We start from the raw sequence: 27784 nt of genomic DNA, 5'->3' as shown, positions 1-27784 counted from the left end.
TCACATCTGCCACAGACGGCTTCACAAAGAGAACATTCATTCAAGATTGGACCATGAATAACTGTCCATTGAAAATAGCGGCTTGCTAAACAGGCCCAGGAAAGGGACAACGCGCCCTTTCAGAGCAATCACAACTGAGGCGGGCACAAAGGAGATGCCAGCCAGAAATGTTTGCAGCGTAGTATTGCCTGCACACAGGAAGCAAACAGAGACTCCAGACATAGTTAAACACTGGAAAAGTCTCAGCTAAGGACCCCATGCTGACCTCTGCCCCTTGCACGTTTGATGCAACAGAACCGTTCATTACATCATAATGCAACCTCTGCGGTAATATTACGTGCTGCGTAAGTTGCACTCTAGGTTACAGAGATGTACAATCTTTTGGGGTCACATCATGTTTGCTGTACAGCGTGTCAGGCTGATCAGTTCTTTAGCTTTTAATGAAATATGGGCAAGCGTGCCCTCACATGTACAGAGGATCATACAAGGAGTTTACACATACTGTGATATGGACTTTGTTGCGGTAAGATGTAATGTTTCCCCGTCCCTGTGTCATGAGCTCACTACATTTTACTACCTTAAGATCCAGGCTGGCCCCTCTGCAATCACTGTACTTTGGGTGTGACTACTTTTATTCTGGGGAATCTTCCCTTCCCTCCTACCTGTAGCATCCCCAGACATCCTGGAGGCAGGGAAAGCTGTGTGTCTTTATCTCCAAAGGGTCTTTTAGGGAGATGCAGCAGCTGGCAGTGGTGCTGGACTCCATGGGAGAAGCAGATGCTCAGCATCATGCTCTTGGAAAGCCTCATGGGTCAGCCTTGAAAGGTGGTAACTCAGGATCCACCCATGTCCCCAAAGTAGCTGTTAAGAGGCTCAGCAATGAAAGGAAGAGGTAATGTTCCCACTTTATCCAGTAGGAATGTTCACCGTATAGATAACTCCAGCATAGAAAGCAGAAGGGCCACACCGATCCACAAAAGGCTTTATTAGAAATGTTTAAGGTACAGTGTTGCGCACACTTGACATGCACTGTATTTTAAACAAGGAGTCTGGAACCTAGTTAAGTCAGGACATAGGATTCTAGGCTACACGTCTCCATGTGTTACATACACGCTCGGCATCGGCTTGCTGAAAACACAAGACCCTGCCACGCTGAGACGGATGCCAGACCGACTTGTAGAATGAACTCTGTCCACAAGGCCAGAGAGACTTTGCACATCACCCCGTTCCCAAGGTACCATAGCGTGGATCCGCAAACTCGTTTTTGCCTCCCTGAGTCCTCATGCACTGGGGGCATACTGCATGACCAGTCGGTCAAAGTCATTCTCCTGTCAAAGAAAGGAAAAATAGAGACTCTTGGTTTTTAGCTACTGAAACTTGATTATAACCTTGTTTGCTAGTGGGCTGAAGAAAAGGCTACAGCATCTCAGGAAGGCAGCAGAGAGGCATTCCAAGCTTGCAATACCCTAAACCAGCCGTTCTTGACCTTCTCTGTATGAGATCCTTCCATACCATTAGCCCAGCACAACCCCCTACTTTCTAAACAGGGCACACTTCCCCCATTTAAGCAATATGGGAAGTGAACAGAGGTCACAATCCACTGATTGAGAACCCATAACTCTGAGCTGTTGTTTCAGACATCCAGGCAGGCACCGTTCCTCTGGTTTATACTTGGTTCATGTTTTCAAGGTTGCCTCTACAACCACGAAGGCCAGAAACAGAATTTGCATTTTTGAATGAAAGTGTAAAAACGGGCAGATGAACAGGATTCCCTGAAATCTGGTCACAACCCAGCCCAGGGATCATGACCTATTATAGCTTGAGAAGCCCCAGGCTTGATCCACTAGGCTAATGCCAACAATGGTGTGACCCACGATATAAGTGGATTCTGATTAAGAAATGAACGGGTTACCTTTGCCTGGTACTCCTGTATAAACGGGTGACTTTTATGTGCATCTTTCAGTTGTGACAAGTAGCGACTGGTAACCTGGGTGGAAGAGACACAAATGAGACCCCAACATTGCGATCAGAGGAGGAAAAGCTAAGAGCTTAAACCGGCAATTGAGAGAGCTGATCTTCCGAGTGCTTTACAGGCACTGAGTATCATCCCCTCTGACAGCTGAGGAAGGGTCAGGACTTGGTTTTCAGAAGTTCTGACCACCAACAGCTCCGACTGAAGTCAGTGAGTGCTATGGGGGCACGGGCAGCTTTAAAAATCAGGTCTTAAGTGATGTGCTCACGGTCATACTATGAGCCAGTGGCAAAGCTGGGACTGGAAGCCTGGAATTCCAGGCTCATACTCAGGCTCTCTCAGTGCCCAATCCCGAGCTTCCCTATTATATAGGAACGCAAAGGTTTTAGACAATGGTACAATGCTTTGCTCATTAGCCAAGGTGGGTTAAAATATTCTGTTTCCCCAACTTCAGTTAGCACAGGAGCACATAACTCCTTAAAACCCAAGCGAGCCTAGTATCTGCACACCTTTAACAGCAGGAGGACATCCGCCCACTGTATTGTACTCGGACAAGCAGAATTAGCCTCACCTCTGGTGGTTTACCCAGGTGCTGTGACAGGACAACAAAATTGACCAGGGTCTCGGGATGGCTGCTATCCTGAAAGCATAAAGGGCAACCACATCAGATGACCTGTCCTGCCTCCCTATTACTTTAACCAGGTGCAGCCCCCAGCACATTTCTGCAACTGGAAACCATCTTCTCCTGAAGAACCCACAGATCGCTGTACAGGAAGGGGCAAGGCAGGGGAAGAATTAGGCCCTTAGAGGTGACAGGCAATGAATTCCTGAGTGAACACGGAATGGCTAATGAGGTCCTAGGACAAGTAATCAAAGGCCAAGAGCCCAGCTACCCAAGTGCCAGGATAGCTCTGAAACACACATGCTTGTGAGATGCTAAGTGCTTATGAAATGGGATTTACACGAGACCAAGCCAGCGAGACCCGAGCGGCACAGATGGGGGCAGAATATTTTAAAGGTCATGTTTAACAGACTCAACCTACTCAGGGAAGTGGGGTGGTGGGGTGTGTTCCTGAACTGGATGTCAGCTTCCTGAGAACACAGCGGCACAATAATTTGCCTGGACAATGCGCGAATGGCACTGTAGCTTCCAGCACTTACGGGGATGTTTCAGAGGACAGGAACAGAATGCCATAGGGTTTAGACAGAAAAAAAAGATTTAAAATATGGAATTAAAAATCACTCCCCAAATTCTCACAGGCTGCAGCCAGCCAGCCCTGGGCACAATGACAGAAGATGAGGCTAAGGAGCAGTGAGATACACATGCATGAAGTTTAATGGTCAACAGTCTTGCTACTTTTCTTTTGCCTCTTTCCAGAGTGGCAGATTTGAATCCAAGGTTATATTGCCAGGCAGAAAACACACCTTGTCTAGGGCCTCTTGGAGCACACTGTCTGCGTCTTCCCACTTGCCCTGAGCCATGTAGCAGGCTGCCTGTCCATTAAGCAGAAGCAGGGTAGATGAGCATTTGTCTGCCATCTCTTGGAAGATGTAATAGGCATCCTGTAATTTCTCCCCACCCTGTGAAGAAATGGGACAGTTAACCTGTGATTGTGCTGCATTATGCCAAGGAGGCTGCAGTGGGCAAGGCTTTAAACACTGGAAGTGATGAGGTGCCCCATGATTAAATACAAGTCGACTGAGTCATCATTTCCCTTTGATCAATAGCCTTTGTGCCATGGTCAGAACAGCCAAGAAGGCGAGGAAGCTTGTTCTTCACAAAAGCAGCATTCACACTGCTCGGGTTAGTCTCCACACCTCAGCTTGCTCAGAAAGAGTCTGACCCAGTTACCATCTGACCAGTTTCAACCTGTTCTCAACCATCTTTCAACGTATCTGCCACCGGGCGGCCCAGCTCGTTTTTAAGAGGTTATAAACTGGGGGTATAGCTACGCTACAAGCAGTGCTGCAGCGATGCCACCGTGGTGCAGACCTTACTCCAGCGACAGAAGAGAGTCTTCCACTGCTGTAGTAAACCCACCCCTCAGGAGAATTCTTCTGTCGACCTAATTGCATCTACAACGGAGGCCAGGTCAACACAACGCAGTCGCACAGGTGTGAAATTTCTCACAGCCCTGACTGTTGCAGGTAGGCAGACCTAAATTTTAGGTGTAGAACCCACCTTGGTCTACAGGGCTTGCATGAATTGACAATCCCTGCTTAACAGTTTCCTGCATTCATTGGGTCTCCTCTAAATAGACAGATCTTTAACAAGGCTGCGGAAGAAAGAAGCACAAAGCCATTAAATATTAAGAGCCACTTGGAAGTTTGTGTCTGGTGAAGACAGATTTTAAATTCTTAATTTTAAAAGAACCATGTCAGAAGCTGGTGATAATAAATCAAGTGGGTTACGAAGAGAGATTTAAGACACAGAACTAGGATATTATTAGCTGGATTTTTCAAAAGGGCTCAGGTCTTGAAAAGCCCATTGTTCTCAGAGGGGGATTCTTTGTTGTTCTTAATGGGAAATGAACTCTTGAATATCTGGCCCTAAACTATTACTCTATAAAATGACTGAGAAAAGGGACACAAGGACAGAGCTCAATACTGAGGTCAATTTTAAAATTATAATTTTAGGTTGTTACAAGCATGCCTCCATCTTTACTGAATTTTAGGAGACTTTAATCCATCCACACACAGGATATTCGGAGAATGACAGCTCGTGTGTTTTAGCATGCTTAGTTAATTAAATGAAACTTCAATCTAACTAAGGAAATTCCTAGGAAGTCTGCTTTCTGTGAGCAGTGACAGGCCCCCAAAGTGCCCACGGGAATGACACCTCCTTAGCTATAAAACCACATGTATTACCTCCACGTGTTAGTGTCTCTGGAACGAAGCTTTAGAATTTCGGTTTTCCTTTAATAGTCCATATTAGTTTCTTGTATATTATGTTTGAAAGATACATGAGTCTTTGTCTGCAAACTCTAAGCATACTACAAAGGGAAGGTTGTAAATCTAGGAGCCATTTGAGCAAAAGACAAACTAACAAGAGTGTCGTCTCAAAGATCAGGACACTTCCCTGGTACCAGACACAAGGCTGCCAGAGACACGGTCTTCATGTTTGAGAGAGACAGTTCGTTGTGTAAAAGAATGCAAGGATATTCTTCATGCAAAATATCCCAGAGGAGTAAGTGCTGCTTAAGATGAGACATCAGAACTATAAACCAAGTCATTAAAATGGGCCTTTTTACTCTGCTCTTTGCAAACAGAAAAATCTTTACTTTTAACCCTACACAAAACTCTAGAATTATTCTTGTTGAAACTGATTTCTTCTACAAACGTATGAAAATCTTCAACCTTTTAACTTTAAGGAAAATATGTATCCCTGGGAAGTGCTACTTCTTACCTTGTTTCTCCATTTAAAGGTGAAAACATTTGTTTATTCCTTAAAATGCTTAAGAGAATATAGACTTCTTTTGCAATATTCATGTAAAAATATTTTATATCTAAATTCAAACCCTCCATATAACAACTTCCTGGTATCACTGCTATGTGAATAGCGAGATGTGTGGTCAACCTATATGGAATCAAATTACTTTGCTATAACTGGTTACTAATATCTGAACCTGTTTGATTATAAAAATATTTAGACTAATTGATTCCCCAATTAATAATCTGGCATGCTCAAACAACTCCTTACCAAACTAAGGAAGACAAGAACCTCTCCAAGGATTGTTATGAAAAGAATATTATACTTTCTTTGATGACCCTTTTAGTTAAAAGATTAAGAATCATTTACATTTAAATCAGACTCTACAGAAAACAGGAGTATTTGGATTCATCTGAAACAGAGTTTCAACTCCTCTGAAATCATGATGGAACTAATGGGATCTCTCAGAAAATGAACTGAATAAATAAAAAGGCAGAACTGTAACTTTAAGGATGTTCTGAGAATTTCCTGCCACACAGACAAATGCACTATAACCATCAAACTGAAGAATTCCAGCTTTGCTATGGATGCTTTAGCAGACTGCATGATATGAGCTGAAGATGCTAGGGCCCTCCCAAAAAGGTGCTGAGCCAATGAAATGGAACAGCAGCAGATACTGAAATCAGGCCAAGCCTGAAAGAGGTGTGACTTCCATCTTTACCAAGAGGATAAATCCCTCTGAACTCAGCCATTTCATCTCAGCTCTATCTGCTTCTCTTGTCCAAGCAAACTCACTTTTCCCTTATTAATATGACATTCATGATTATTAATTGTGAGTATTTTGTCATCTTTAGTCTTGGTGCCCCCTAAGGCACAGTAAGAATCTCATTTAACCAAGTGAGTGGATGTCACCTCCCTAAACTGGCAGTGAGACAACAATTAAGATCTGGCCGAACATTTCTTGTTTCTCTAGACTATAAACTGCAATTTTGGGCATAAAATTACTTGGCTCCCAACACCTCTTTCTCCCTGCCCACACATATGTACCGAGACTGCTGTGTGATGGGATAATTTTAGAAAGGTTTGCCTTATGACTGCCAGGAGACTAAACAGTTAACTATAGTCCTGGTTACTAAGGCACACAAAAAACAACAAAAGCAAATGGTGTCTAGGTAGCATACAGAATTTCTCCCCACTGCTAACGAAAATTAACACATTAACACATAGCAAAAATATTAAGCAGAATACAAATCACCCTTCCATCTGGGCACATGGGAGAGCTGCAACTGCAGAGAACAGCAGGCTAGGCAAATGGACTCCCAAAGCCCTGTTAAAGTCAATGGAAGTTTTGCCTGATTAAGGCCAACAAGATTTTGTCCATTGTTTTCTTTCTGCTGTTTACATCTCTCTCCACAGTCCCTAGATCACACCAGCCTGCTGTGCTCTTGTGTGTTACTGTGCCATTCAAGCGCCAAGTTATGAAACTGAAGCTAGAGAAAACATTATTTACTTTCCAGAAGCTGCTGCTACATTGTCATAAACACCTGGCACTATTACTGTGTCCCACATTTCCGGATTGAGAGGTGACCACTGGGTCATGGCAATTTAAACCTACCTAAGAGGATCATCACACCTCTGAGTGGGACGCTGAGGGAGTGGCTGGATCATGGGATTAGTAACAGGACATAGAGCCTTTCACCTCTAATTCAATAGTCTGAATCCAGGCCAAGTCAGCAGTAGCCCATCTGGCTCTATTCTATTTAGGTGCTTACACCAGGCCCCTCACCCATTGCACATGATCACCCTCTAGAATAAGGACATCCCTGCATCTACTCTCTCAGGACCCCTTCTCTCCTCTCCTCTGGGGGGCTAACCTGAGCAGTTTAATGTTGCCCCCTCCTCCCAATGTAAGTGCCCACAGGTCAGGAGCTGCTTTGAGGGAAAAACCGGGGCAAGTTTCACAAATGGACTGGAAAGCTGCCAAGTCCATGGCCTGCAGGTGTGAAATGTGGCCTCAGGCAAGCCCCCGAGAAAGCCCCGTCTGAGGGAGATGGCTTTGCCCCAGAGGGAGGCAGTTCCATTGCTCCCGAGAAACTGAGCCGTTGAGCTCCTGGAATGAGGGGTTCAAACCACTGCAGGTTTTGACATTAAGGACAGAGACCTTAGAAGGTAACCCAGGAGCCCCTGGAGAGAGCAGCACACTGCTGGCTGTTAAGAGACCAATATATGCCTGCTCAGTCCAGCTCCTACTGACCAACAAATCCGTGTAATAAAAACTACAGCTGGTGCCTCTGTTGGTAGCCCCAGCAGACAGGCTGGAACTGAACTGCCCTCCTGCCCCCTAAAGCTAGGTCTGCTGGTCAGGGTGGAGGTACGCTGGCAGCAGGGAAGCTTGCCCTGGAATGGTCCCCGTTTATCAGAGACACCCTGCAACTGCATCTAGAAAGGAGTTGAGCTCCACCGCACTTGCTGGTCTTTTAAAGAACGGCAACACGGGCCCATTCCGAAGCAGCCAAGCAATGGCCGAGTAATTAATCTGCAGGGCAAACCGTTCCAAGTGCTGTGGGAATGAACGGCTAGCAGAGGCAGGGCTCTGCTCCACAGAAACCCCAGCGGCTTTCCACAGACTCAGAAGGCATCAAGCTGTTTCTCTGAACGGATGGGAAGGGGGATGAGAGATCAAAAGTGTGAAATGCAGTTACCATAGCACAATGTAAACAAATCTCAATCAGTCCTGAAGGGTGTCTGATAAATATCAGCTGCCACAGATCCCACTGAGCCTGTTTCGCTGAAAGTGGGTTTAGCTAGAACAGGGCTTTATTTATAGGATCAGATGGAAGCACAAAGACACTCCGCTGTAAAGACAAATTATTAAATTTTCATCTAACTGGGAGCAGCACTGAAATATCAGACTGCTGCTCCCAGTTAGACCTTAGATGAAAATTTAATAATTTGTCTTTACAGCAGAGTGTATTTGTGCTTCCATCTGATTCCAAGATCAGACTGCTGTTTCCCATTTTACGTTATAATCGTCTGTGAATTATTCAACTTCTGAGAAACAGGAGCTCTTCTGTGTCTGAGTTAACGATCAAGTGGTACACATGAAAAACGCTTGCACTCAAAGGAACTAATTAGTCTGGCTATTCCCCATGCACCAGCAGGGAAAGCAAACTCAAATGGTAGAGGAGGAAGTTAAAGGGAAAGAATTATCAAGTACCTTCTGCCAGCACTATTTCACCTCTGGAGAGCGAGGCAAAGGGAAAATGATCAGAAATGGGATGGAGTCATGCCAGTCCTGTGCTCTGAGACTCTGGCTCCTAGCTTTTCCAGGCAACTGCTCCAGTTGAAGTATCCAGGATACATCAGCTAGTGCCCACCCCCTCCCACACAGCTGTGGGCCCTCTTGCTATCCCTCAAGCTTCACAGTAGGACAACATTTTGGCACAGCCCAAGAACCATTTAAGCCACTCAAGCACGAACAGCTGGTAGGCAGCAGTGATGCACAGAGGCTCATCGTGAAGGTCCCAATTCAGCAAGGAACTCCAGCATGTGCCTAACTGAAGGCAACGTCATTGTCTGTGTGCTCAAACAGGGACAACCCAGCATGTGCGTAAATGGGAGTCCAAGGCTGGGATGGGGAATGTAGAGCACCAGTCACTGAAGCCTGAGGACACACACCAGCAGGGAGCCCTTGCGTTAAAAGGGCACTGAACATTCAGGAGCTGATCTTACTGCTGCGCTGCTCTAAGGGGGGGAAAAACGCATTCATCTCACCTTTAAACACAACCCGTTCTGTTCCACATCACACCACGCACCTAGGCATGCTCTAATGAGAGCTCCACCTAGCCCTGTTTGTGTTTGACTAGGCAACTTCCTGGAGAAGATCAGGATTCTGTCTACTGCCCAGTCTGACCTTTCCCTTGTAGTAGCTCATAGCATGAATGGATTCATGCAATTATGGCATTTCGGAGAAAATGTGAAGAGCATGAGAGTAAGGCAGCGCCCATGGAGTAGAGAAGGGTCTCGGCCTACAATACTCACTACAGCCAGGTTCACCCAGGCAGTGGCCAGCTGGGTGAGGGTAGCATCCTCATCTTGCTCCTGCATCTTCTTCAGTTCCTTGCTGAGTAAACACAAAGGGGAGCCACACAATGAGAAACTGACATAGTCCAGCTTGCTCTAAGTCCCAAGTGTAAGGCCTGAGGTAGGAGAAAACCCCTCACTGCACAGAGGCCATCCCTTTGCTGCCCTCACAGCTCAGTGAATTGAGGCTGTGGTGCCCTGGGACCCTCTCCTGCCAGTCAGAGGCACACTGCCATTGGGCTCACTGACCTTTGTCGTTTGGTACAAATACCTCCAGGGTATTTTATTTAAGCAGATAAATCATTGCAGCCACAAGGGAAGAAGGTCTGGTGTCCGCAGAAGGCTGTTTTATTTCCCTTTAGGGCAGCAGGCGACCCAAGTCCTGGAGGTTCATTTAACACTCCACGAGGTCACGACTAAATCCTAGAACCCCACTCACAGCTATCCTTTTATTTCCAGGGTCCCAGCATCCTGAGGGAGAAGGGTGTGCCACACTGTGTTCACACTAGCCAAGGGGGACTCCTACCAACCCCACCTGTGACCATCAGCCTCAAATGCTGCCTGCAGGATACTGACTTAAAAGCAGAACCAGAGCTGTATAATGCTTTCCCACGGGTCTTTAATAATGCCCATGTGGCACATAAAAGATACACTGGGCCAGATCGAGCCTGGGCTTACCAGGCCAGATCGAGCCTGGGCTTACACTGGGCTTACCGGGCCAGATCGAGCCTGTCGAGCTTCAGCAGTATCTGTATCATCATCGCCATGCTGCAGGGAACAAGTGCACATCAGGGCTGTACTCTAGGCTTTACTGCGCCCCTTTCACAGCAGGGACTGAAGTGTAGGCACCCGCCCACTCCTGGAGAATATAGTTCCCCTATGGGCCAAAGGCCAGCACCACCACGGAACTGTTACTCCCCTCTTCTTCCACCCAGGGCTCGGAGTGCTTGGCTACCCCCAATCTGCTGTCTGTTCCTACACTCAGGTCTTCCCAGGTTCCCTTCCTAACACTGCTTTAAAGCATGGTTGTACCAACTGTCTGTTATAATTTATGGAGTTGGAGTCCAAGATCAAGCCCTTTTATTTAATAAAATATTTAACTGGAAAAATATAAACTCATCGAAATCAAACTCCCCTACCTTGTGGTGTCCAGTGTCTCCCCTCCCCCACCCAATAAGGAATATACCATCAGCAGAGGGCCCTGCACTCAGAATTCCCAGCAGCTGCTCATTGCTGTCGTGCCTAAATCTCCACTATAAAAACTTCAGCCAAGTTTCATTCAGCTATCGTGGGTCAAGTGCAACTCAAAGCCAGGAAGAGGAAGAGCGGCTTTGCATGGGTATTCAGCATGGATAGTGCCTGCCCTTGGGAAGCACACTGCCTAGCATGCAGACACGTTGCTAGTGAGTAAGAACAGGCGTTTCACCACCTTGCTCTTGCTGCAATGGGGAGGCAATAAAGCAGACAGTATTATTTGGGTACAGACAGGACAGCCGGCTCCAGGACTCTGATTGTTCTAGTGCTGTAGGCATTACAATGCTCTTCTCGCTACCTGAAAACGTGCATGAGATGTGGTATCCTGAATTCCCTTAGCCTCAGACTAGGTGAATTGTGTCTTGTTCTGGGATGGACACCTGATCGCTTGTTATTAACATCCCCAAATCCATCTCTTGCTGGTTTCTATAAAACTTTAAAACAAGTCAGACTTCACCTGTTTCTATAGCAACATTTCCTTGGATCACCGAGCACAGCTTTGTTGGGTGACGCTGAGGTGTCTGAGCTACACTTACCATTCCAAGCTTTCTCCTTGGTGCAGGGTGCGCAGGGCTGCATCAGGGTTTGCATCATGGAAATAGATAGATGCAGCCATCAGCAGGAAAGTCGTATTGGTCACATCAACGCTTTTTGCCATCTTCTTGTCCAAATCAGCAACAATTGCATCCCTGGGAAGAGTGAGCTGGTGAGAGTTTCGGAACGGATCATTCAATTTCTAACCAAGGCAAAGGCTGTCACCCTCCAGTAGGGAAAGTCCATTGAATTTTTAAAATTCAGCCTTTTAAAAATTATTTGAACTAAAAAGCATTGGGGAAAGAGAAATATTTTCATGTCCACACACTCAAAAATAACGCAGGGGAGTTTTACTAAGTATGGCCAGCAATTTGGCAGGGCAGAAAAGTTTCAGCCCAAAACAGTAATTTTTCAGAAATATATCAAAATGCCTGAAATCAGCCAATGGAAATGGCGACAAATACTGTACGTGCTCCCCACCAAGGCCAGCTAAACTGATCCTACAGACAATGCTGTTTTAAAATCACGAACCCATGAGTGGCCATTAGACAGATAAACCAGTTAGGCCAACCAGCAGGAATTGCTGACTAAAACCTGCCCTCAACACCGGTCTATCATCTGAAGACTGGAAGTATTTTATTGTGCAGTGGTATAGGAATTATAGATGCTTGGTTTGGGAATGTAAAATGTATAGACCCATTTTTAATAAGCCAGAGAATAACTGGTTAAAAACACTTCAGTCATTTCCATCCCACATGATCAGGGCCATATGCAGCAGTGACCAAGATTATGCTCCCACTACTGAAGCAAATTCTTTGCTGGGCAGTGTTTGTATGTTACAGTAATTCAATGTCACACTTACCTCTGAGTGTCGTTTGAAAGATATTCTGCAAACATTCTCACTGCTTGGAGCTCAGGGCAAGCATTGGCTTTGATTTCATCCAAAACAACACCATATTTTCTCTGTTGAGGACAGACAGACAAATTTGTGTAATAATTTAAGGGCAGAAGAAAAACAATTCACTATAAGTTACAAAATAGTAATGAACATTAATCTTTGCCGCATTTCCCCACATGCTCAGATGAGACTGACTAGCTGGACAGAATTAACAGAGGAACACTGTCAATGCAAGAGTCGCTATTAATGAATCTCCACTGTTTGTGTTACTAACATAACTCCAGATTATTAGATAAAGAACTTTAAAAAGCCACTTTTCACTATTTATGCTGTAGTTTATTTGCAATTTACTCAAACTGTGAGTCAGTTTCATATTGTGGTTCACATGAATTGGCAGAAAAATCTTGCATTTGGGTTTGCCAACACTTCAAGGAAAAAGCTGCCATTAAGAAAGTTAAGTACTTAAAACACTAATTAAAAAGTTATTAAACTATTTGTAATTAAAACCAAAAGACTGTTACATTACTAAACTCAAACAGTGAAAATTGCAGGATCAGTGAAGGTGGGTTATCATGGGCTGCATGCAGGGAGAAGTACAACAGGCATGTGAGAACATGGGAAATAACTGTTTTAAGTCTATAGCTCATCACCAACATCACAAAGAACAGCAAAAGTAAATCTTCACACAACAGATGATTATTTAGGACTCCTATAACACTTCACAGGCTTGTCTAGCCCCAGATATTCTATTTCAAATATGGGGAAATACAGGCCAGAAAGGTCTAACTAGTTCAGTAGTTCTCAAACTGTGGGTGGGGACCCCAAAGTGGGTCATGACCCTGTTTTAATGGTGTCACCAGGGCTGGCTTAGACTTGCTGGGGCCCAGGGCCAAAGCCCAAGGGCTTCAGCCCTGGGAGGCAGGACTCAGGTTACAGGCCACCTGCCTGGGGCTGAAGCCCTTGGGCTTTGGCCCTCCCCTGCCCAGGGTGGTGGGGCTTGGGCTTTGATCCCCTCACCAGAGGTAGCAAGGCTCTGCCGGGCTCAGGCTTTGGTCCCCTTCCCTCTCCCCCGGGGTCATGTAGTAATTTTTTGTTGTCAGAAGGGGGTCACAGTGCAATCAAGTTTGAGAACCCCTGAGCTGGTTCACACTGTGCTCATCACCTTGTTAACCTGGGTGGAGGTGATGGGCCCCAAGGCTGTAGAAGGAATCAGTGTCAGACCTCAAGAGACTGAGGTGCTGGATCTGAACTCAGAGCTCCCTGCTCTCAGACCTGTGCTCCGTGCATAGCCCGGGATCTCACCTGGGCAATGTAGGCTCGGTATAAGAAGACATCCCGCTCCACCTCCCTTTCTGGACTGGATGGCTAAAGGAACAAGAAGGGGGAGACAGAGATTCATTAGCCAGCACTATCGGACCCCTGAAACAATAATGCAGCCCTGAGCACAAACTGCAGCCAGGAGGAGAGACCTATGCCTCAGTGGGGGGAGAATGTATGTGGGGAGGCCCACTGGGGTCTGTCTGCGGGAGGGGGTGGGGGGAAGGAGTGGAATTTGTGATGGGCGGGGCTAGAGGGGATGAGATTTGGGGGGAAGCGGGGGCAACCCCCGCTGGGGTGGGCAGGGCTAGAGGGGGTGAGGAGATTGGGGGTCACCCCCCCGCTGGGCTCACTGGGTCTGGAGGGGGCGAGATTGGAGGGGTCACCCCCCCCGCTGGGGTGGGCGGGGCTAGAGGGGGTGAGGAGATTGGGGGTCACCCCCCCGCTGGGCTCACTGGGTCTGGAGGGGGCGAGATTGGAGGGGTCACCCCCCCCGCTGGGGTGGGCGGGGCTAGAGGGGGTGAGGAGATTGGGGGTCACCCCCCCGCTGGGCTCACTGGGTCTGGAGGGGGCGAGATTGGAGGGGTCACCCCCCCGCTGGGGTGGGCGGGGCTAGAGGGGGTGAGGAGATTGGGGGTCACCCCCCCGCTGGGCTCACTGGGTCTGGAGGGGGTGAGATTGGAGGGGTCACCCCCCCGCTGGGGTGGGCGGGGCTAGAGGGGGATCAGGAGAGGGGGGGCGGGGCCGTTTCCACAGAGGGGCCCAGGGACCCCCCAGCGCAGCCCCCACCTTGACCCGCTGCGCCTCGTTGATAGCAGCCTGATAGGCGCCGATGTAGAAACTGTTCTTGACGTCGAAGAGCTCGTCCGCGTCCCCGCCCTGCCCGGCCGCGGCCGAGGCCGCCACAGACGCCATTTTCCCTAGACCTAGCCACGTCTCCGGAAGCGGCCCCCGCGCACGGGACGCTGGGACTTGTAGTTTCCGGCGCACGCTAAGGACGGAACAATAGGGCTGTGAGGGGTGGTGACGTAAAACATCGGTACCGGAAGTGGTTGCGGAGCGGGGCACACTGGGAGTCGTAGTTTTTCCTGTGGACTGAGAGCTGGGAGCTAATGGGCATGAGAGGGGCTGATGACGCGAGTTGTTGGCGCCGGAAGTGTGCGGGGTGGCGAGCGACGGTCGGTGGCGAGGCTCGGGGCGACGCGGTCCCTGTGCCGGCGGCATGTCCGGCTTCCGCGGGCTCGGGCTGGCAGCCTGGCTGGCGGAGCAGGCGCAGCAGCTGGGCATCGGCCGCCCCACCCCGGTGCAGGCCGCCTGCATCCCGCCCATCCTGCAGGGTGAGCGGCGCCGCCCCCCGGTCCGCGCCCCCCAGCGGGCCCCCACATCCCCCCCAGCCCCGTGCCCCCCCAGTCCCCTCCCCCCAGCGGGCCCCCACATCCCCCTCCCCAGTCCAGTGCCCCCCTAGTCCCCTCCCCCCACCGGGCCCCCACATCCCCCTCCCCAGTCCAGTGCCCCCCCAGTCCCCTCCCCCCACCGGACCCCCACATCCCCCTCCCCAGTCCAGTGCCCCCCCAGTCCCCTCCCCCCACCGGACCCCCACATCCCCCCCCCAGTCCAGTGCCCCCCCAGTCCCCACCGGGCCCCCACATCCCCCCCAGCCCCGTGCCCCCCCAGTCCCCTCCCCCCACGGGGCCCCCACATCCCCCTCCCCAGTCCAGTGCCCCCCCCAGTCCCCTCCCCCCACCGGGCCCCCACATCCCCCTCCCCAGTCCAGTGCCCCCCCCGTCCCCTCCCCCCACCGGGCCCCCACATCCCCCCCCAGCCCCGTGCCCCCCCAGTCCCCTCCCCCCACCGGGCCCCCACATCCCCCCCAGCCCCGTGCCCCCCCAGTCCCCTCCCCCCACCGGGCCCCCACATCCCCCCCCAGCCCCGTGCCCCCCCAGTCCCCTCCCCCCACCGGGCCCCCACATCCCCCTCCCCAGTCCAGTGCCCCCCCCAGTTCCCTCTCCCCACCGGGCCCCCACATCCCCCTCCCCAGTCCAGTGCCCCCCCAGTCCCCTCCCCCCACCGGACCCCCACATCCCCCTCCCCAGTCCAGTGCCCCCCCCAGTTCCCTCTCCCCACCGGGCCCCCACATCCCCCTCCCCAGTCCAGTGCCCCCCCCAGTCCCCTCCCCCCACCGGGCCCCCACATCCCCCCCCCAGCCCCGTGCCCCCCCAGCCCCCTCCCCAGCCCAGGGCCCCCCCAGCCCCCTCCCCCCACCGGGCCCCTACATTCCCCCCCAGCCCAGTGCCCCCCAGTCCCCTCCCCCGACCGGGCCCCTACATCCCCCTCCCCCATCCAGTGCCCCTGCCAGTCCCCTCCCTCCACTGGGCCCCTACATTTCCCCCCCCCCAATCCAGTGCCCCCCCTCACTCCCCTCCCCCCACCTGGCCCCTACATCTCCCCCCAGCCCAGTGCCCCCCTCAGTCTCCTCTCCCCACCGGGGCTCCTTCATCCCCTGCCCCAACAAGGCCTCTGCGTCTCCCCCCCCCCCCCCCCAACATCTTATCCCCTGTGTCTTGGGCTGAAAATGTTCCCTGGCCACGTGGGCAGAAGGGAGGAAGGGCCTTTCCCAGGGCTGCTCCCTGGGGCTGCGTGCATTTGGAGCAGCTCTCTCCAATCTGGGTACACGCTCACCCGGCCACTCTGGTCTCTTGCATGCAGGTCGCGACTGCATGGGCTGCGCCAAGACGGGCAGCGGTAAGACAGCTGCATTCGTCCTGCCCGTCCTGCAGAAACTCTCTGAGGATCCCTATGGTATATTCTGCCTGGTGCTGACACCCACACGGTAAGGCTGAATTGTGTTGCTTCATTTCACTGGCTTTCTAACAAATCCCATTATTGCCTGTAAGAGGCTCGGGAGGGTTCTTGCCTTAGTAAGTGTTTGTGCTGCTTCATCATCAGGGAGATAACCGAACCTTGCCTGTCACTGATCCAGCACTGCCTAGTAAAGGAGGTGGAGGGCACTTTTGAGTCTGTGGACCTTTTAGGAATAGCTATAGTCCAGTGGCTCTCAAACTTTTGTACTGGTGACCCCTTCCACACAGCAAGTCTGAGTATGACCCCCACCTTATACATTAAAAACACTCTTTAAATATTTCACACTATTCTAAATGATGGAGGCAAAGCGGGGTTCGGGGTGGAGAGTGACAGCTCGTGACCCCCCCTGTAATAACTTCGTGACCCCCTGAGAGGTCCCGCCCCCCCAGTTTGAGAACCCCTGAGCTATACCGACTCTCACTGATGGCCCATGTTGTTCAGTGTCTGGCCCTTTTTCTTTCAGAGGAAGGTGCAAGAAACCCCTCTGTAAGAGGATTGGTATAATTTGCCTCCCATGAAAGGTTTATGCCTAATAGTTAGAGATGGGTCTGACCCTGAAGCATGGATTTTTATCCCTTCCAAAACTGTTTTGTATTGGCTATGACTCCAGATATTCTTGTTATCCATGTAAACTACTTTTCCTTTGAATCTTAGTAAATTCTTCATCACAATGACCTCCTGTGGCAATGAGTTCCAACTGTGTAATCAGGCATTTGACTGAAAAAGTCATTTCAGTTTTGAATTCACTGACTTTTGCTTTGACTGTTCCATAGTTTCAGTGTTGAGTCCAGGACAAGAGAAGTGCACTTTCCTAAACCATTCTTTGTTTTGTGCACTTTAATCTTGTCCTGTTGTTTGTCTTTCTGTGGTAAACAATCCCAGTCTTTTCATTCTCTAGTCACTGATCTCCTGCAGTGCGAACACAGTGTAACCATGGCATTTTATTACATGTTTTTCTCTTAGCCAAAGGGAAGGATATGTTGGGAAACAACTTTCCTGGCTCCTGCTGTCATTTCCCGGCATTCCTGTTCTTTCATATTCCAAACACAGGAGTGTGGCACTGTGCTACCCCAGAGTGCTCTTCATGAGATGGCAAGGCCCTGCCAGGATGATCCCCTAAGTAATCCCTTCTCCTGGGATTCAGAAGTAAACAACCTGCATCCAGAATCATTAAACAATAGTCCCCTTCTCCTAGGGTCCAGTTTAATTCAGCTTCCCCCAAAAGAGCTCCCTGCAGGAGCAGAGATCTTCTCAGCCCTCCTTGGGGCTGAGGGGATTTCCTGTCAGGTTTCTTCCTCCTTGGCATAGGAGGCCCACAGCCCTCCTCCTTGGGTAGCGCTTGTTAATTCAAGCCAACTGTGGTCTCCAACCACCTCCCTTCTTCCCAGACCCTTTTTACCTTAGTCCTTTTCTCCCTGGATTGGGAGAGCTTAACAGGTTGCCATGTTCTCTTGCCGGTGTCTCTGGGAGCACCTCCTTTTAACTGCATTCTGGGAGCCTTTGCTGGCCCCAATGCTCATGAGGAGGCTGGTTATCAGGTAACTGCTCACATGGGGGCTGAGGTGGGCTTGTTTTCATCACAGGAACGCTGGGCTTTGATTCTCTTTCAGGGACCAGCCGTCCGTGACAAGGGTAATAAATATAACTCTGATATTTCCATGTTCTGTTCTTTCCCCCTGCAGGGAGTTGGCCTATCAGATTGCTGAACAATTCCGTGTTCTGGGGAAGCCACTTGGCTTGAAGGACTGCATCATCGTTGGAGGGATGGGTATGTGTGCTGGCTATAAACTGGACTCTGGGAAGACGCGGCACAGTTACGTGTCTGATTCACTTTAAGGGGCTGTGCCGTTTCAGAGCACTGCTGGTTCTGAGATCTGTGCAGTGACTGTGGAGGAAAAGGTGACTTTAGGGAAGCTGCTTGTCCAAAAGGTGTACACAGTAAAACCTTATACTCACCTGAAATGCACCAAAATACAGTGTTTCTTTTGTCCATTAACAGATTTCTCCATATGTGACGTATGGCTGTCCCTTCCCAGCGATCACAAGGGGAGGGCAAAACTAATCAGCTCTCAGGTTTTGTTGCTGGTGTACTTTGTCATTGAAGGGACAACCTGAGCAGACATAACCGTTGATGGCCGTGTGATTTCTCGGTCATTAAGAAATAAACAGCAGCCCTCAAGTGGCCCTTAGTAAACTGTCAAGTTAAGCAATGTTTGGGTGTCTGTAGCGAAGCGAAGCCTCACTGGTGCGTCGCCTCCTGCTTGTCGTCTTGGGAATTAGCTCTTCAGCCTCGGAGCGCCTCCTGGTGGCCAGTGTCTCGGCTGCCTCAGGCCCCATGTCCCTCCTGGACCCCGGTGACCTTTACCTCAGGGTTCTGCCCCAGCAGTACCCCACAGTCTCTGGATCTCCCCTCCCAGGGGAACCCCCAACCCTCTATCCGCACCTTGCCTCAGTGGCTACTGCCAGTCATCATCCAGCCCCCGCTCACTGGGGCAGACTGCAGTCTGTCATGGCCACTCATCACTGGCAAGGGGGTAGGACCTGCTGCCTCTGCCTAACCCCAGGCTACACCTCTTTAGCCCCAGTACCTGCCTTGGGCCTTTAGCAAGGCCTGCAGCCTGGGGAGTTGCCAGGCTGGAGCTCCCCGCCCCTCTTGCCTTTCCCCAGCCTTGCTCCGCTTCAGGTACCCTTTTCTCCCAGGTAGCCAGGTCCTTCTCCCGCCAAAGCGAGAGAGAGAGAGAGTGAGACTGACCCAGCTGCTCCCGGGGCCCTTATAACAGGGCCAGGTGTGGCCTGATCGGGGCATGGCCCAGCTGTGGCTGCTTCCCCAATCAGCATACCCTATTGGCTCCCCAGGGCAGCCCTTTCCCAGGGCTGTTTTAACCCTTTCAGGACGGGAACGGGGTGACCGCCCTGCTACAGTGCCCATCTCTGCTTATGAGGGGCCCAGCCTCTCGCTAGGGTTGAGGCAAGCATTTTAAAGAAAAAGCAATGTTGCTGTCATCAGTCCTCGTGTATCACCTAGTATCCAGTATCAGGGTTTAAGTGAGAGACTTGCTCCCTCAAATGCAACATTCTTCTGCCGTAGAGTGGTCATCCTCTGCCTAGGATGTGTCGGACCGAAGCTCATGAAATGAGGAGGGTGTCTCCAGTTTCCTTGGGCTGGGACTTTCAAACGCTCCTTTGGGCAGCTTTAAAAATCCCGGCTTCATTTGTTGTTTCATTGCAACATGAAGTAGCTGGAGAGGGCCTGGCTGGAAGGGGCTAAAGTTTAATGATTCTTGGTAAATAAATGATGCTGAAAAGTCCCAAATAGTAGCTGGGTTTTAGAGGAAGCCTATTTGTCGTAGTGGTTCCCTGGGCTTCTTCCTCTATGCAATGCCTGGTTTTAGTGTCGGGCCCCGGGAGATGGGGAGCACCCTACCTTGCCCTTGCGGTTAGTGTGAGTTGAGGGCACTGAACATCTTGTCGAAGGAGGCCTGTGAGAGGAGACCTCACCAGCAGGCAGGCTGCTCTCCCCGATCCTGGCCTGTTGCGTATAACTTAGCTCCCTTGGTGTTTTTTCCAGACATGGTGGCCCAGGCTCTGGAGCTCTCCCGTAAGCCTCATGTTGTCATTGCCACGCCTGGCAGGCTGGCTGATCACCTCCGCAGTTCCCGCACCTTCAGCCTCAGAAAGATAAAGTTCCTGGTAAGGCAGCTCTTCGGCGCCTTTCCCGCTGTGACCTTCTCCCTTGTTAGACGTGGGAGTGTCTGAAGGGAGCTGCTGTGTGTGTGGGGAACAAGATGTTGGGCTGGGCCAGGTGCTGCGGATAACTGAGTTTTCCACTGGCTGAACAGTCACAGATCCAACAGCTGGAGCCTGGAAATGCACCAGCTTGTCACAGCAGGGGGCCTGGACTCTGCAGAATGAGTCCGTGGCACTGGTGAGGAGCCCTTCACCATGGTATCTAGGTTCTGAATTACAGTTGAGGTCTGCATTAGTGGAAACAGCCTCTCTGTGCCCCAGTCACTCTCCATCTTTCATGCAAAAGCCTCTCTTTTGTCTTGCCTGTAACCCTTCGCTTCAGTCTCCTCGTCGCACACCTCAGACATGAATCCCTTCATATAGCCACCGTCGAACCGTAACACAGCTGGGTTTGGTAACTTTGCCCCTCTGCCGCCCATTGCCCTGTAATTTTAATATGGTGAAGCATTCTGGGGGCTCAGAAGTGTTGCAGGCTATGTACTGGGTAGATTGTGTTAGGCATCATTATTGTGTTGCTATGGAACAGTCTCCCTTGTCCAGTCTTCTGTCATACCTTGGTTGTGGCTCCATGTGGTGCTAACAGTTAATAGCACATGACTGTGCAAGTGTTGATTTCTATTCCAGCCTGTGAGGCCGGTGAGGATTATCCTCCCTGGGTTACAGGTGGGGAAACTGAGGCCCAGAGACTGTGATTTAGTCACGGCCACAGAAACAGTGTTAGAGCCTGGGTTGGAGTTCCTGGCTGTAGGCCAGGCTGCCTCATCGGGACCATCCCCCTCCTGCGTGGTGCTGCTCCTCTTAGCCTGGCTTGTGTTGCTTGTTTTCGGCCGTGTGCTGAAGGTTTTGGACGAAGCTGACCGGCTGCTGGAACAGGGCTGTACTGACTTCACCAAGGACCTGGAGGTGATTCTGGGGGCTGTTCCAGCGACCAGGCAGACGCTGCTGTTTAGTGCTACGCTGACAGACACACTGAATGAGCTGAAGAGCCTCGCCATGAACAAACCCTTCTTCTGGGAGTCTCAGGCCGAGTAAGTCTCCTGCTGTTTCATGTGGTGTCATGTCCGTCCCCTCCGGTGTACAGCAGGGAGGCTGTGAATGTCGGCACGTTGGGCTTCCCCCCATGACTGCCATGGCAGTCTTGGGAATGGTCTGTGCTTCTCTCCCCCATTAACCCCTCGGTCCCAGTCACACCCTGTGCTGTTAGGTGGTGGGGACTTGGTACTGGACATGCTGAACCTCGCTTCCTTTGCCCGGCTTCCCCAGTGCTGTGATCTGCTGGGGAAGGTGGCACCAGCAGCTGGGTGACTAAGACAGAGTTGAATACGGCTGAAATTGCCACTTCCCCTTTACCTTTATTGTATTTTGATCCCACAAACTATGTCAACCATCAGAGATATTTGATGTCAATGAAACGAGTCGGGCTGCCCTGGAGCCCCCGGCATCGGGAGCTGGGGAGCCGGTTGGACAGGCTGCCCACCTCCCCAGGCTCTGTTGTTTTATATTTGTATTTATGTTGTATTTTTAGTCCCACTAGTAAAACACTCGAGGGATTGGCAGCGCTTGGGCCTCTTATGAGATTCCTGGGCAGTTGGCTAATGAACCGGCCCCGTCTCCCCACTGTCTCCTTCGCCTCCCCCAAATCTGACCCATCTCTTTGTGGGGGCCATTCGTTCCCCTCCCAAACAGAGTGCGGACCGTGGACGAGCTGGTTCAGCGCTACCTGCTCGTGCCGGAGAGAGTCAAGGACGCCTACCTCGTCCATTTAATTCAGACCTTCCAGGATGAGCACGAGGACTGGTCCATCATCATCTTCACCAGCACTTGCAAGTGAGTCCGAAGCCACCTGCTGATTGCTGTGGCCACGGCCATATTAATGTTTGGGCTTTGGTAGCTCAGACCCCAAACTCCCCACTAACTATAGTAAAGCCAGAAAGGCACGTGGTGCCCTAAGTCCAGGCACTCCAGTAGGGTCCGAGTCCTTTCCTATCTCCTGGGAGGTGTAAGTGCTTCCCAGTGCCGGGAAACATAGCACGCTATGGAAGGGCCAAGTCTGAGTATCTCCACTGACCTGCTTAGTCCTGACCGAGCAGTGTAGAGAGGGGCTGTGGTCACAACGGTCTCCAGCTGCATTGGGCACTGTGCTGAGTGTCCTCCTGGGGCTCTCCAGTTTAGGGTACCGTGGAGGGATGGAGTAGGTGACCTCTTGAGCCATAAGTTTCTGTGATTCTGCGATTGTCTCCTCTGGCCTCACCATTTCCTTCCCTTAAGTGAGTCCAGTTGCAGGGATTTAACCCAAGATGTGACTGTCCCAGAGGAAATGGGAAATCCCACAGTGCTCTTCAGAGTGTCTGGGCTCCCCCTAGTGTCCGGACCAACCTTTAACAACCTGTCCAGTGGCCACATGTGAGTGAGTGTCAAGCGTCGAATAGGCATCCTGTTTGCCAGCATAGCCGAGGCGCTGTATACCTGGATCGTGGGAGGCTCTGTTCTAGGCCATCGACTTCCCCAAGGACTAGATATGTAACCAGGAAACGTCTCTTGTTTTTAAGGAACTGCCAGATCTTGAACATGATGCTGAAGAAGTTCAACTTCCCGTCAGTGGCTTTGCATTCCATGATGAAGCAGGTGAGTGACCCAGCAGGGCTGCGCAATGGGGTGCTGGGGCACCTGGTGTCCCTGTGAGGAGGGGCGCACATCTTGGCTGTGCCGTGGAATGAAGACCTCAGGTTTACACATTTATCTGGTGAGCGAGGGCATTCAGGAGGTGACGCTTGTACCCTTCCCTAAGGAAGGGGCATTGCTGGGCACAAGCCAGGTGGGTGCTCTGCCGGGTTCAGAAACCTCTGCTGAGGTCCCTCACTCCTCGCCTGCCCTCTGCAAGCCTTGCCATGGGCACACACTTCTTTGCTTGTAGCTGTTTTCCCTGAAGCCAGACATCTGTGCAGGGCATGTGGGCTCTGGGGATTGCAGCATTCCTAATCCATACTCCTCCTCCCTTCGCAGAAGCAGCGCTTCGCAGCCTTAGCAAAATTCAAGTCTAGCGTCTTTAAGATCCTCATCGCCACAGACGTGGCTGCCAGGTAGGAGAAGGGGAAGCTGCTCTCTGCGGCTACAGAGCTCCAGTGCATTTCCTAAGCCGCAGAACCACCCAAGAGCTGTGGGGTGGGGTTTGCGAGAGGGGAGCTCGTAGGTCCTGTCTGGGTCAGGGCAGGGGTTTGTTCCCTTCAGTCATGGCCCAGGGTTAGGGAACACCCTGCAACTCGCTCATGTACCTGCTGTTGCTGGATTCTTTGTTCATCCCCGGCCTTTTCACGCTGTAACCTCCAAGTTCACGTGCTGATAGAGGTGCCTTGTGGGAGGGGCTGGGCAGGCCGCTGGGCCCTGAGGGGAAGGGCAGGCCGCTGACTGGGCTGCAGAGTGACACACAGGAGCAGGCTGTTGTGGTCTCTGGTTCTGAAGGCTGTGTGAAGGGATGGCTGAGTCCCGGGAATTGGCTCGGGCGGGTCACTGCAGGGCCCGTGAGTGTCAGAGTCTCCAGAGGCTCTCAGGGAAAGCGGAGAAGAGGAGAGCCAGCTATTGGTGCCCCCCTGCTGCCTCCTCAACCCCCGTTTCTTTGCTTGTGCTCCAGGGGCTTAGACATTCCGACAGTCCAAGTTGTCATCAACCACAACACCCCCGGCCTGCCGAAAATCTACATCCACCGGGTGGGCCGGACGGCCCGTGCAGGTGAGCATGGAAAGCCAGTGAGAGGCACGAGTAAGGTAGGGCCACAGTTCAAAGCAGAGACCTGGTGATGGGATTCTTGCCCGATTCATCCTTTCATCCAGTTTAAGACCAGAAAGGAGGGACCATTAGACCATCTGGCTGACCTCGTGTATATCGCAGGCCAGGACGTGTCTCCCACTTACCCCGGCTGGCTGTCAGGCGGTTCCAGCTCCGCTGCTGTGCAGCCAGTGTCAGAGTGGACTAGACCATGGATCCAGCGTCCTGCCATCACTGCTCTCGGCGCTGACTCGTCTCGGCTGGTATCCCACCGCTGACAGCCAGTAACATGCCTCTGAGCAAGTGGAAGACCCCTCTCCATAGTGCACCTGGCCCCGTGCCCAGTGCTAATTCCCAGGGGCGAGTGGAACCTGAGGGTGGGTTAGTCCCGCACTCCCTCGCTGGGGATCACTGCTCATCAGAGTTCACTTAGTCACCGGTGCCTTCTGGTTCTCCTCCCTCAGGCCGGCACGGGCTCGCCATCACACTGGTGACGCAGTACGACATCCACCTGGTGCATGCCATTGAGGAGCAGATCAGTAAGTGGAGCGCATCACCACAGGCATGGGTGCAGCCCCAGCCTTGCCGACACAGAGCGTACGGCCCAGGAGCCTCTTGGTATCAGAAAAACAGCTTCTCTCCCCTGGCTTTGCAGCTGAGGCCCAGCAAATCTGGTAGCTCTGAGTCTCCCCCAGGGCAGGGGCAGCCCCAGTCACCAAACCGTCTGGCCTTTGATACTCTAGTAGCATGACTTGCACGTAGCACCTCGCACCCAGCGGGATTGCAGAGGGCTTAGCAGGGGCTGCTTCTCCCCGCCCTGGAGATGGAGGGTAGCAACACTGCGGAGCGCCCCTTCAGGAAGTGGAAAAGACTCCTGCCTGCAGTTGAAGCTGCCATGATTTGGGGAGTCCTGGCAGCCCAGCTCTCAGTAGGGCTGTTGGGTGAAGAGGTTAGGGAGGTCTCTCATTCTGGTTGCCGTGAGAGGGGTGGTCCCATGTGGTGGGTCCCATTATCCTCAGTGATGCTGAATGGGCTCCTTAGCAAGGGGAAAGTTCTCCAGAGTGCTCTGAGTTGGTAATGGGGCAGGCCCCTGATCTCGTACCAGTCTCTGAGCTGTACGTGTGTCTTGTGTCGCGGTTTAGAAACGAAGCTGCAGGAGTTCTCGGTGGAGGAGCGTGCGGTGCTCGGCATCCTCACCCAGGTGAACGTTGCCAGAAGGGAGTGTGAAATCGTAAGTGACCACAGCGTGGGGGGCCCTGGCCGGGGAGCCGGCTTCCTGTACAGCTTGGCGTGACCAGGAAACGCTTCCCTCTCTAGGCCGCGATGTGCTTTTAGCTCTGGCAGGGTGTGCAGCCCTCGCTTCGATATACAGCTGTGGGGAGGGCTCGGGAGTGTCATGGGGCTCATTCCCCTTTCTAGAGGAGGCCTGTGCAGGACATGAGCTTTTGTAATGCAACTGCTGGGGCAGGGACCCAGATCTGCTGTTCCCCTCTCTAAGGTGTGCCCGCCTGGTGATCATTGACCTGGTCGGCAGTGCGCTGGGGGCCTGGGCTTTGGAGCGAGGGTCGGTCAGAACTCTGCTCAAGCCTGCGACCCTCCGGGGAGCCTTGCTGCCAGTCCTAGTGCCTGGCTCCTCATCGCGCTTTTGTCTTTTGCTTTGGCAGAAACTGGAGGCGACTGATTTTGATGAGAAGAAGGAAATAAATAAGCGGAAGCAAATGATCCTGGAAGGAAAGGTGAGTGATGCTCGCCAACCACTGCTGCCAGGGGTATCAGGACAAGCACTGACCTGTCGCAGACCACGAGACACCCATCCCCCCCATCACTGCTGCAGTCTGTCTGCCTCATTCCCCTTGGAGGAGCTTCTTTTTGCCTTGAGAGGAGAATGACGAAGAGCTACTGACAAATGTGTTGTCCCATAGCATCCTTCAGACCTGGTGTCATGCTCCTCTCCAGAGTCAGTTGTGCTTCACAGAGAAGGGTGGGCTTGACAGGACGTTATTCTGCAGCCCCCGTCGGCCCCCAGTGGGGGGATCAGAGGAGCAGAATGGGCAGCTGAGAGAGGAGTGGAGCGTCAGCACCGAGCAGTGCTAGGAAAGCAGAGGAGATCCAAGGCTGGGATCGGAGAACCAAAGTGGGGCACAGAGTGGGGAAGTGACTTGCCCAGATTTGTGCAGCAAGGCAGTGGCAGAGCTGGGAATAGAACCCAGGAGTCCTGATACCTCGCCCCAGATTTGGACCACAGCCCTCTCCTGTAGGGTGGAGAATGGTCGAGCAGGGTGGGGAAGCGGAGCTCAAGGGTGTACAAATAACCAGAGCGCGTCATCTCCGGAGACAGACAGGCAGCTGGGGAAGGCAAGGGCCCTTTGGGTGGGGGCAGGGCTGACAGAGCACTGCTGCGTGTTATCAGTTTCTTGGCGTCTGCTCTTGCAGGACCCGGACTTAGAGGCAAAGAGGAAGGCGGAGCTGGCCAAGATCAAGAAGAAGAACAAGCAGTTCCGTGAGAGGGTCCAGCAGACGCTGCAGGAGAAGAAACAGCTTCAGCTGAAGAGGAAGCTGCAGAAGAAGGCACGTCGGCAGCAGAGACGGTTGGCCAAGGAGGAGAAGTGAGAGCCCCAGGCACTTACAGCTTGGGAGCGTGGGAGCTGCTGCCCATGGGCCAGGGCTGCCCAGGGTTCTTCCAAGCCCCTAGAGACCATGTGTGGGGGGTTGATGTGGAAGCTTCTGACTTGATGATGGTGTTTGAAGGGAGAGGATCGCTCTGCCGGTGTAACCCCTTCCCTTCTCCCTCCCCTCCAGAGACTCAGCTGCTTTGGCCCATCCTTCTGCCTGACATGGGCTCGTTGGGGCTCAAGGGGTGTCACTTCAGGGCATGTTCCCCCAGCCCCCACACACAAAGGAGGGATCCAAACTCTTACCCCTTGGTGAACTGCTCCTGCTCATGGTGATTCTCGGTTTCTCACAGGCTCCCTCCCTTCCCAGGGCTGGTGCCTGCCACTCCTTCTTGTTTACATTGGCAGCTTCTCCCTGAGCCAGAGTCTGAAAACCCTGAGCCAAGGTCAGCTTGGCCCCTGGCTTCCTGGCTTGGCTGGTGGTGTTCTGAGAGGGTAATAGCTAATAGAGACGGGAGGGGCTCCATCAGGGAAGCTGGTCTGGTGTGTTTTGTGAAAATTTCCCTTCCTCCTAATCTGTGTGACCCCTGTTACCGGAACCCTGTTTATCCTGAGGCCCCTCTGAGCCTCATTTCAGATCTGTCCCCTGACTTGCAACTCCAGACTGCTCCCCAGCCCCCTCTGCCCCGGTCAGCCACGTGAACATCATGGGCCCCTCTTCCCTTCCGAGAATGGAGGTTTCCCTCCCCAGAGCCTGGTTTCAATCCCAGTATCCAACTTGACTAGTTCAGATGTGAATCAAAGACCTCTGAACAGGATTCCCTGGCCATCTCAGGAGCAAACATCCTTCGCTCTAAACAACCCACAGCAGTTTGGATCCTGCTCCCTCCCGCCCTGACACCTGCACTAGACTCCACGGAATGGATGCTGCTGATCCAAAATGTTGCTGGGTTGCACCCTGCCCAGTGAATAAGTGACTCTTGCACCAAGAATGGCCCCGGATGTCCCATCATGAAGACTTGACCAAGTGCACAAGAATCAACAAACTTTAAACTCAAGGGATGGTGCGGTGGGGGCACCATCAGGGAATATGCTTCCCTCTGGAGCCTCAGAACTTGTCGCAGCTCTATGGTGGGAGGCTTCCAGTTTTGCCTGGCTGGGCTAGACCTCAGCTCCCGTTGCGTGGGACCATCAGGAGGGAAGTTATTTCCACTTTGGTGATGGGGGATGTTTTCTGTGACTAGCATCTTCCCTGCCCCCAAGAAATATTTATTCGCAATAAATAACTGGGTGTCTGGACTCTCCGGGCTCAG

At 51.9% G+C, this 27784-nt stretch overlaps 2 protein-coding genes across 5 annotated transcripts; one reads left to right on the top strand and one right to left on the bottom strand.

The window, feature by feature from the left end:
* Nucleotides 1-1181: 1181 nt before the first annotated feature.
* COPE (COPI coat complex subunit epsilon) lies at nt 1182-22242 on the bottom strand. Of its 3 annotated transcripts, none has more exons than XM_074939629.1 (11): nt 22166-22242; nt 14278-14479; nt 13474-13536; nt 12136-12236; nt 11276-11428; nt 10200-10253; nt 9444-9525; nt 3398-3553; nt 2544-2612; nt 1913-1987; nt 1182-1328 (listed from the first exon to the last, which is right to left on the bottom strand). In XM_074939629.1, the coding sequence occupies exons 1-11, from the start codon at nt 22225-22227 to the stop codon at nt 1281-1283; spliced, it is 1065 nt and encodes a 354-aa protein (XP_074795730.1). In that variant the 5' UTR covers nt 22228-22242; the 3' UTR covers nt 1182-1280. The 3 variants fall into 3 exon arrangements, with proteins under 3 accessions (XP_074795730.1, XP_074795731.1, XP_074795729.1); XM_074939630.1 differs by lacking the exon at nt 22166-22242 and adding an exon at nt 18307-18374; XM_074939628.1 differs by lacking the exon at nt 22166-22242 and adding an exon at nt 16904-16992.
* On the top strand, nt 14667-27784 carry DDX49 (DEAD-box helicase 49). Of its 2 annotated transcripts, none has more exons than XM_074939627.1 (13): nt 14667-14825; nt 16195-16318; nt 18033-18118; nt 19919-20040; nt 20938-21125; nt 21784-21924; nt 22647-22722; nt 23101-23177; nt 23726-23823; nt 24324-24398; nt 25002-25060; nt 25524-25595; nt 26293-27784. In XM_074939627.1, the coding sequence occupies exons 1-13, from the start codon at nt 14711-14713 to the stop codon at nt 26467-26469; spliced, it is 1410 nt and encodes a 469-aa protein (XP_074795728.1). In that variant the 5' UTR covers nt 14667-14710; the 3' UTR covers nt 26470-27784. The 2 variants fall into 2 exon arrangements, with proteins under 2 accessions (XP_074795728.1, XP_074795727.1); XM_074939626.1 differs by having other exon boundaries at nt 14672-14825; nt 25002-25090; nt 26293-27782.

Source organism: Natator depressus, chromosome 25, assembly GCF_965152275.1.
Source record: "Natator depressus isolate rNatDep1 chromosome 25, rNatDep2.hap1, whole genome shotgun sequence".
Lineage (NCBI taxonomy): Eukaryota > Metazoa > Chordata > Testudines > Cheloniidae > Natator > Natator depressus.
This window is presented reverse-complemented; position numbering and strand designations above follow the sequence as displayed.

What these genes read in the sequence shown, in the direction of transcription:
- DDX49 (XM_074939626.1), top strand. Translation starts at nt 14,711, where the DNA reads ATGTCCGGCTTCCGCGGGCTCGGGCTGGCAGCCTGGCTGGCGGAGCAG. An exon ending in CATCCCGCCCATCCTGCAGG is followed by an intron (nt 14,826 to 16,194) that starts GTGAGCGGCGCC and finishes TCTTGCATGCAG; the next exon opens with GTCGCGACTGCATGGGCTGC. An exon ending in TCAGAAAGATAAAGTTCCTG is followed by an intron (nt 20,041 to 20,937) that starts GTAAGGCAGCTC and finishes CGTGTGCTGAAG; the next exon opens with GTTTTGGACGAAGCTGACCG.
- COPE (XM_074939628.1), bottom strand. Translation starts at nt 16,977, where the DNA reads ATGGATAACAAGAATATCTGGAGTCATAGCCAATACAAAACAGTTTTG. An exon ending in ATAAAAATCCATGCTTCAGG is followed by an intron (nt 14,480 to 16,903) that starts GTCAGACCCATC and finishes TTCCGTCCTTAG; the next exon opens with CGTGCGCCGGAAACTACAAG. An exon ending in CAAGGAGAAAGCTTGGAATG is followed by an intron (nt 10,254 to 11,275) that starts GTAAGTGTAGCT and finishes TGTTCCCTGCAG; the next exon opens with CATGGCGATGATGATACAGA.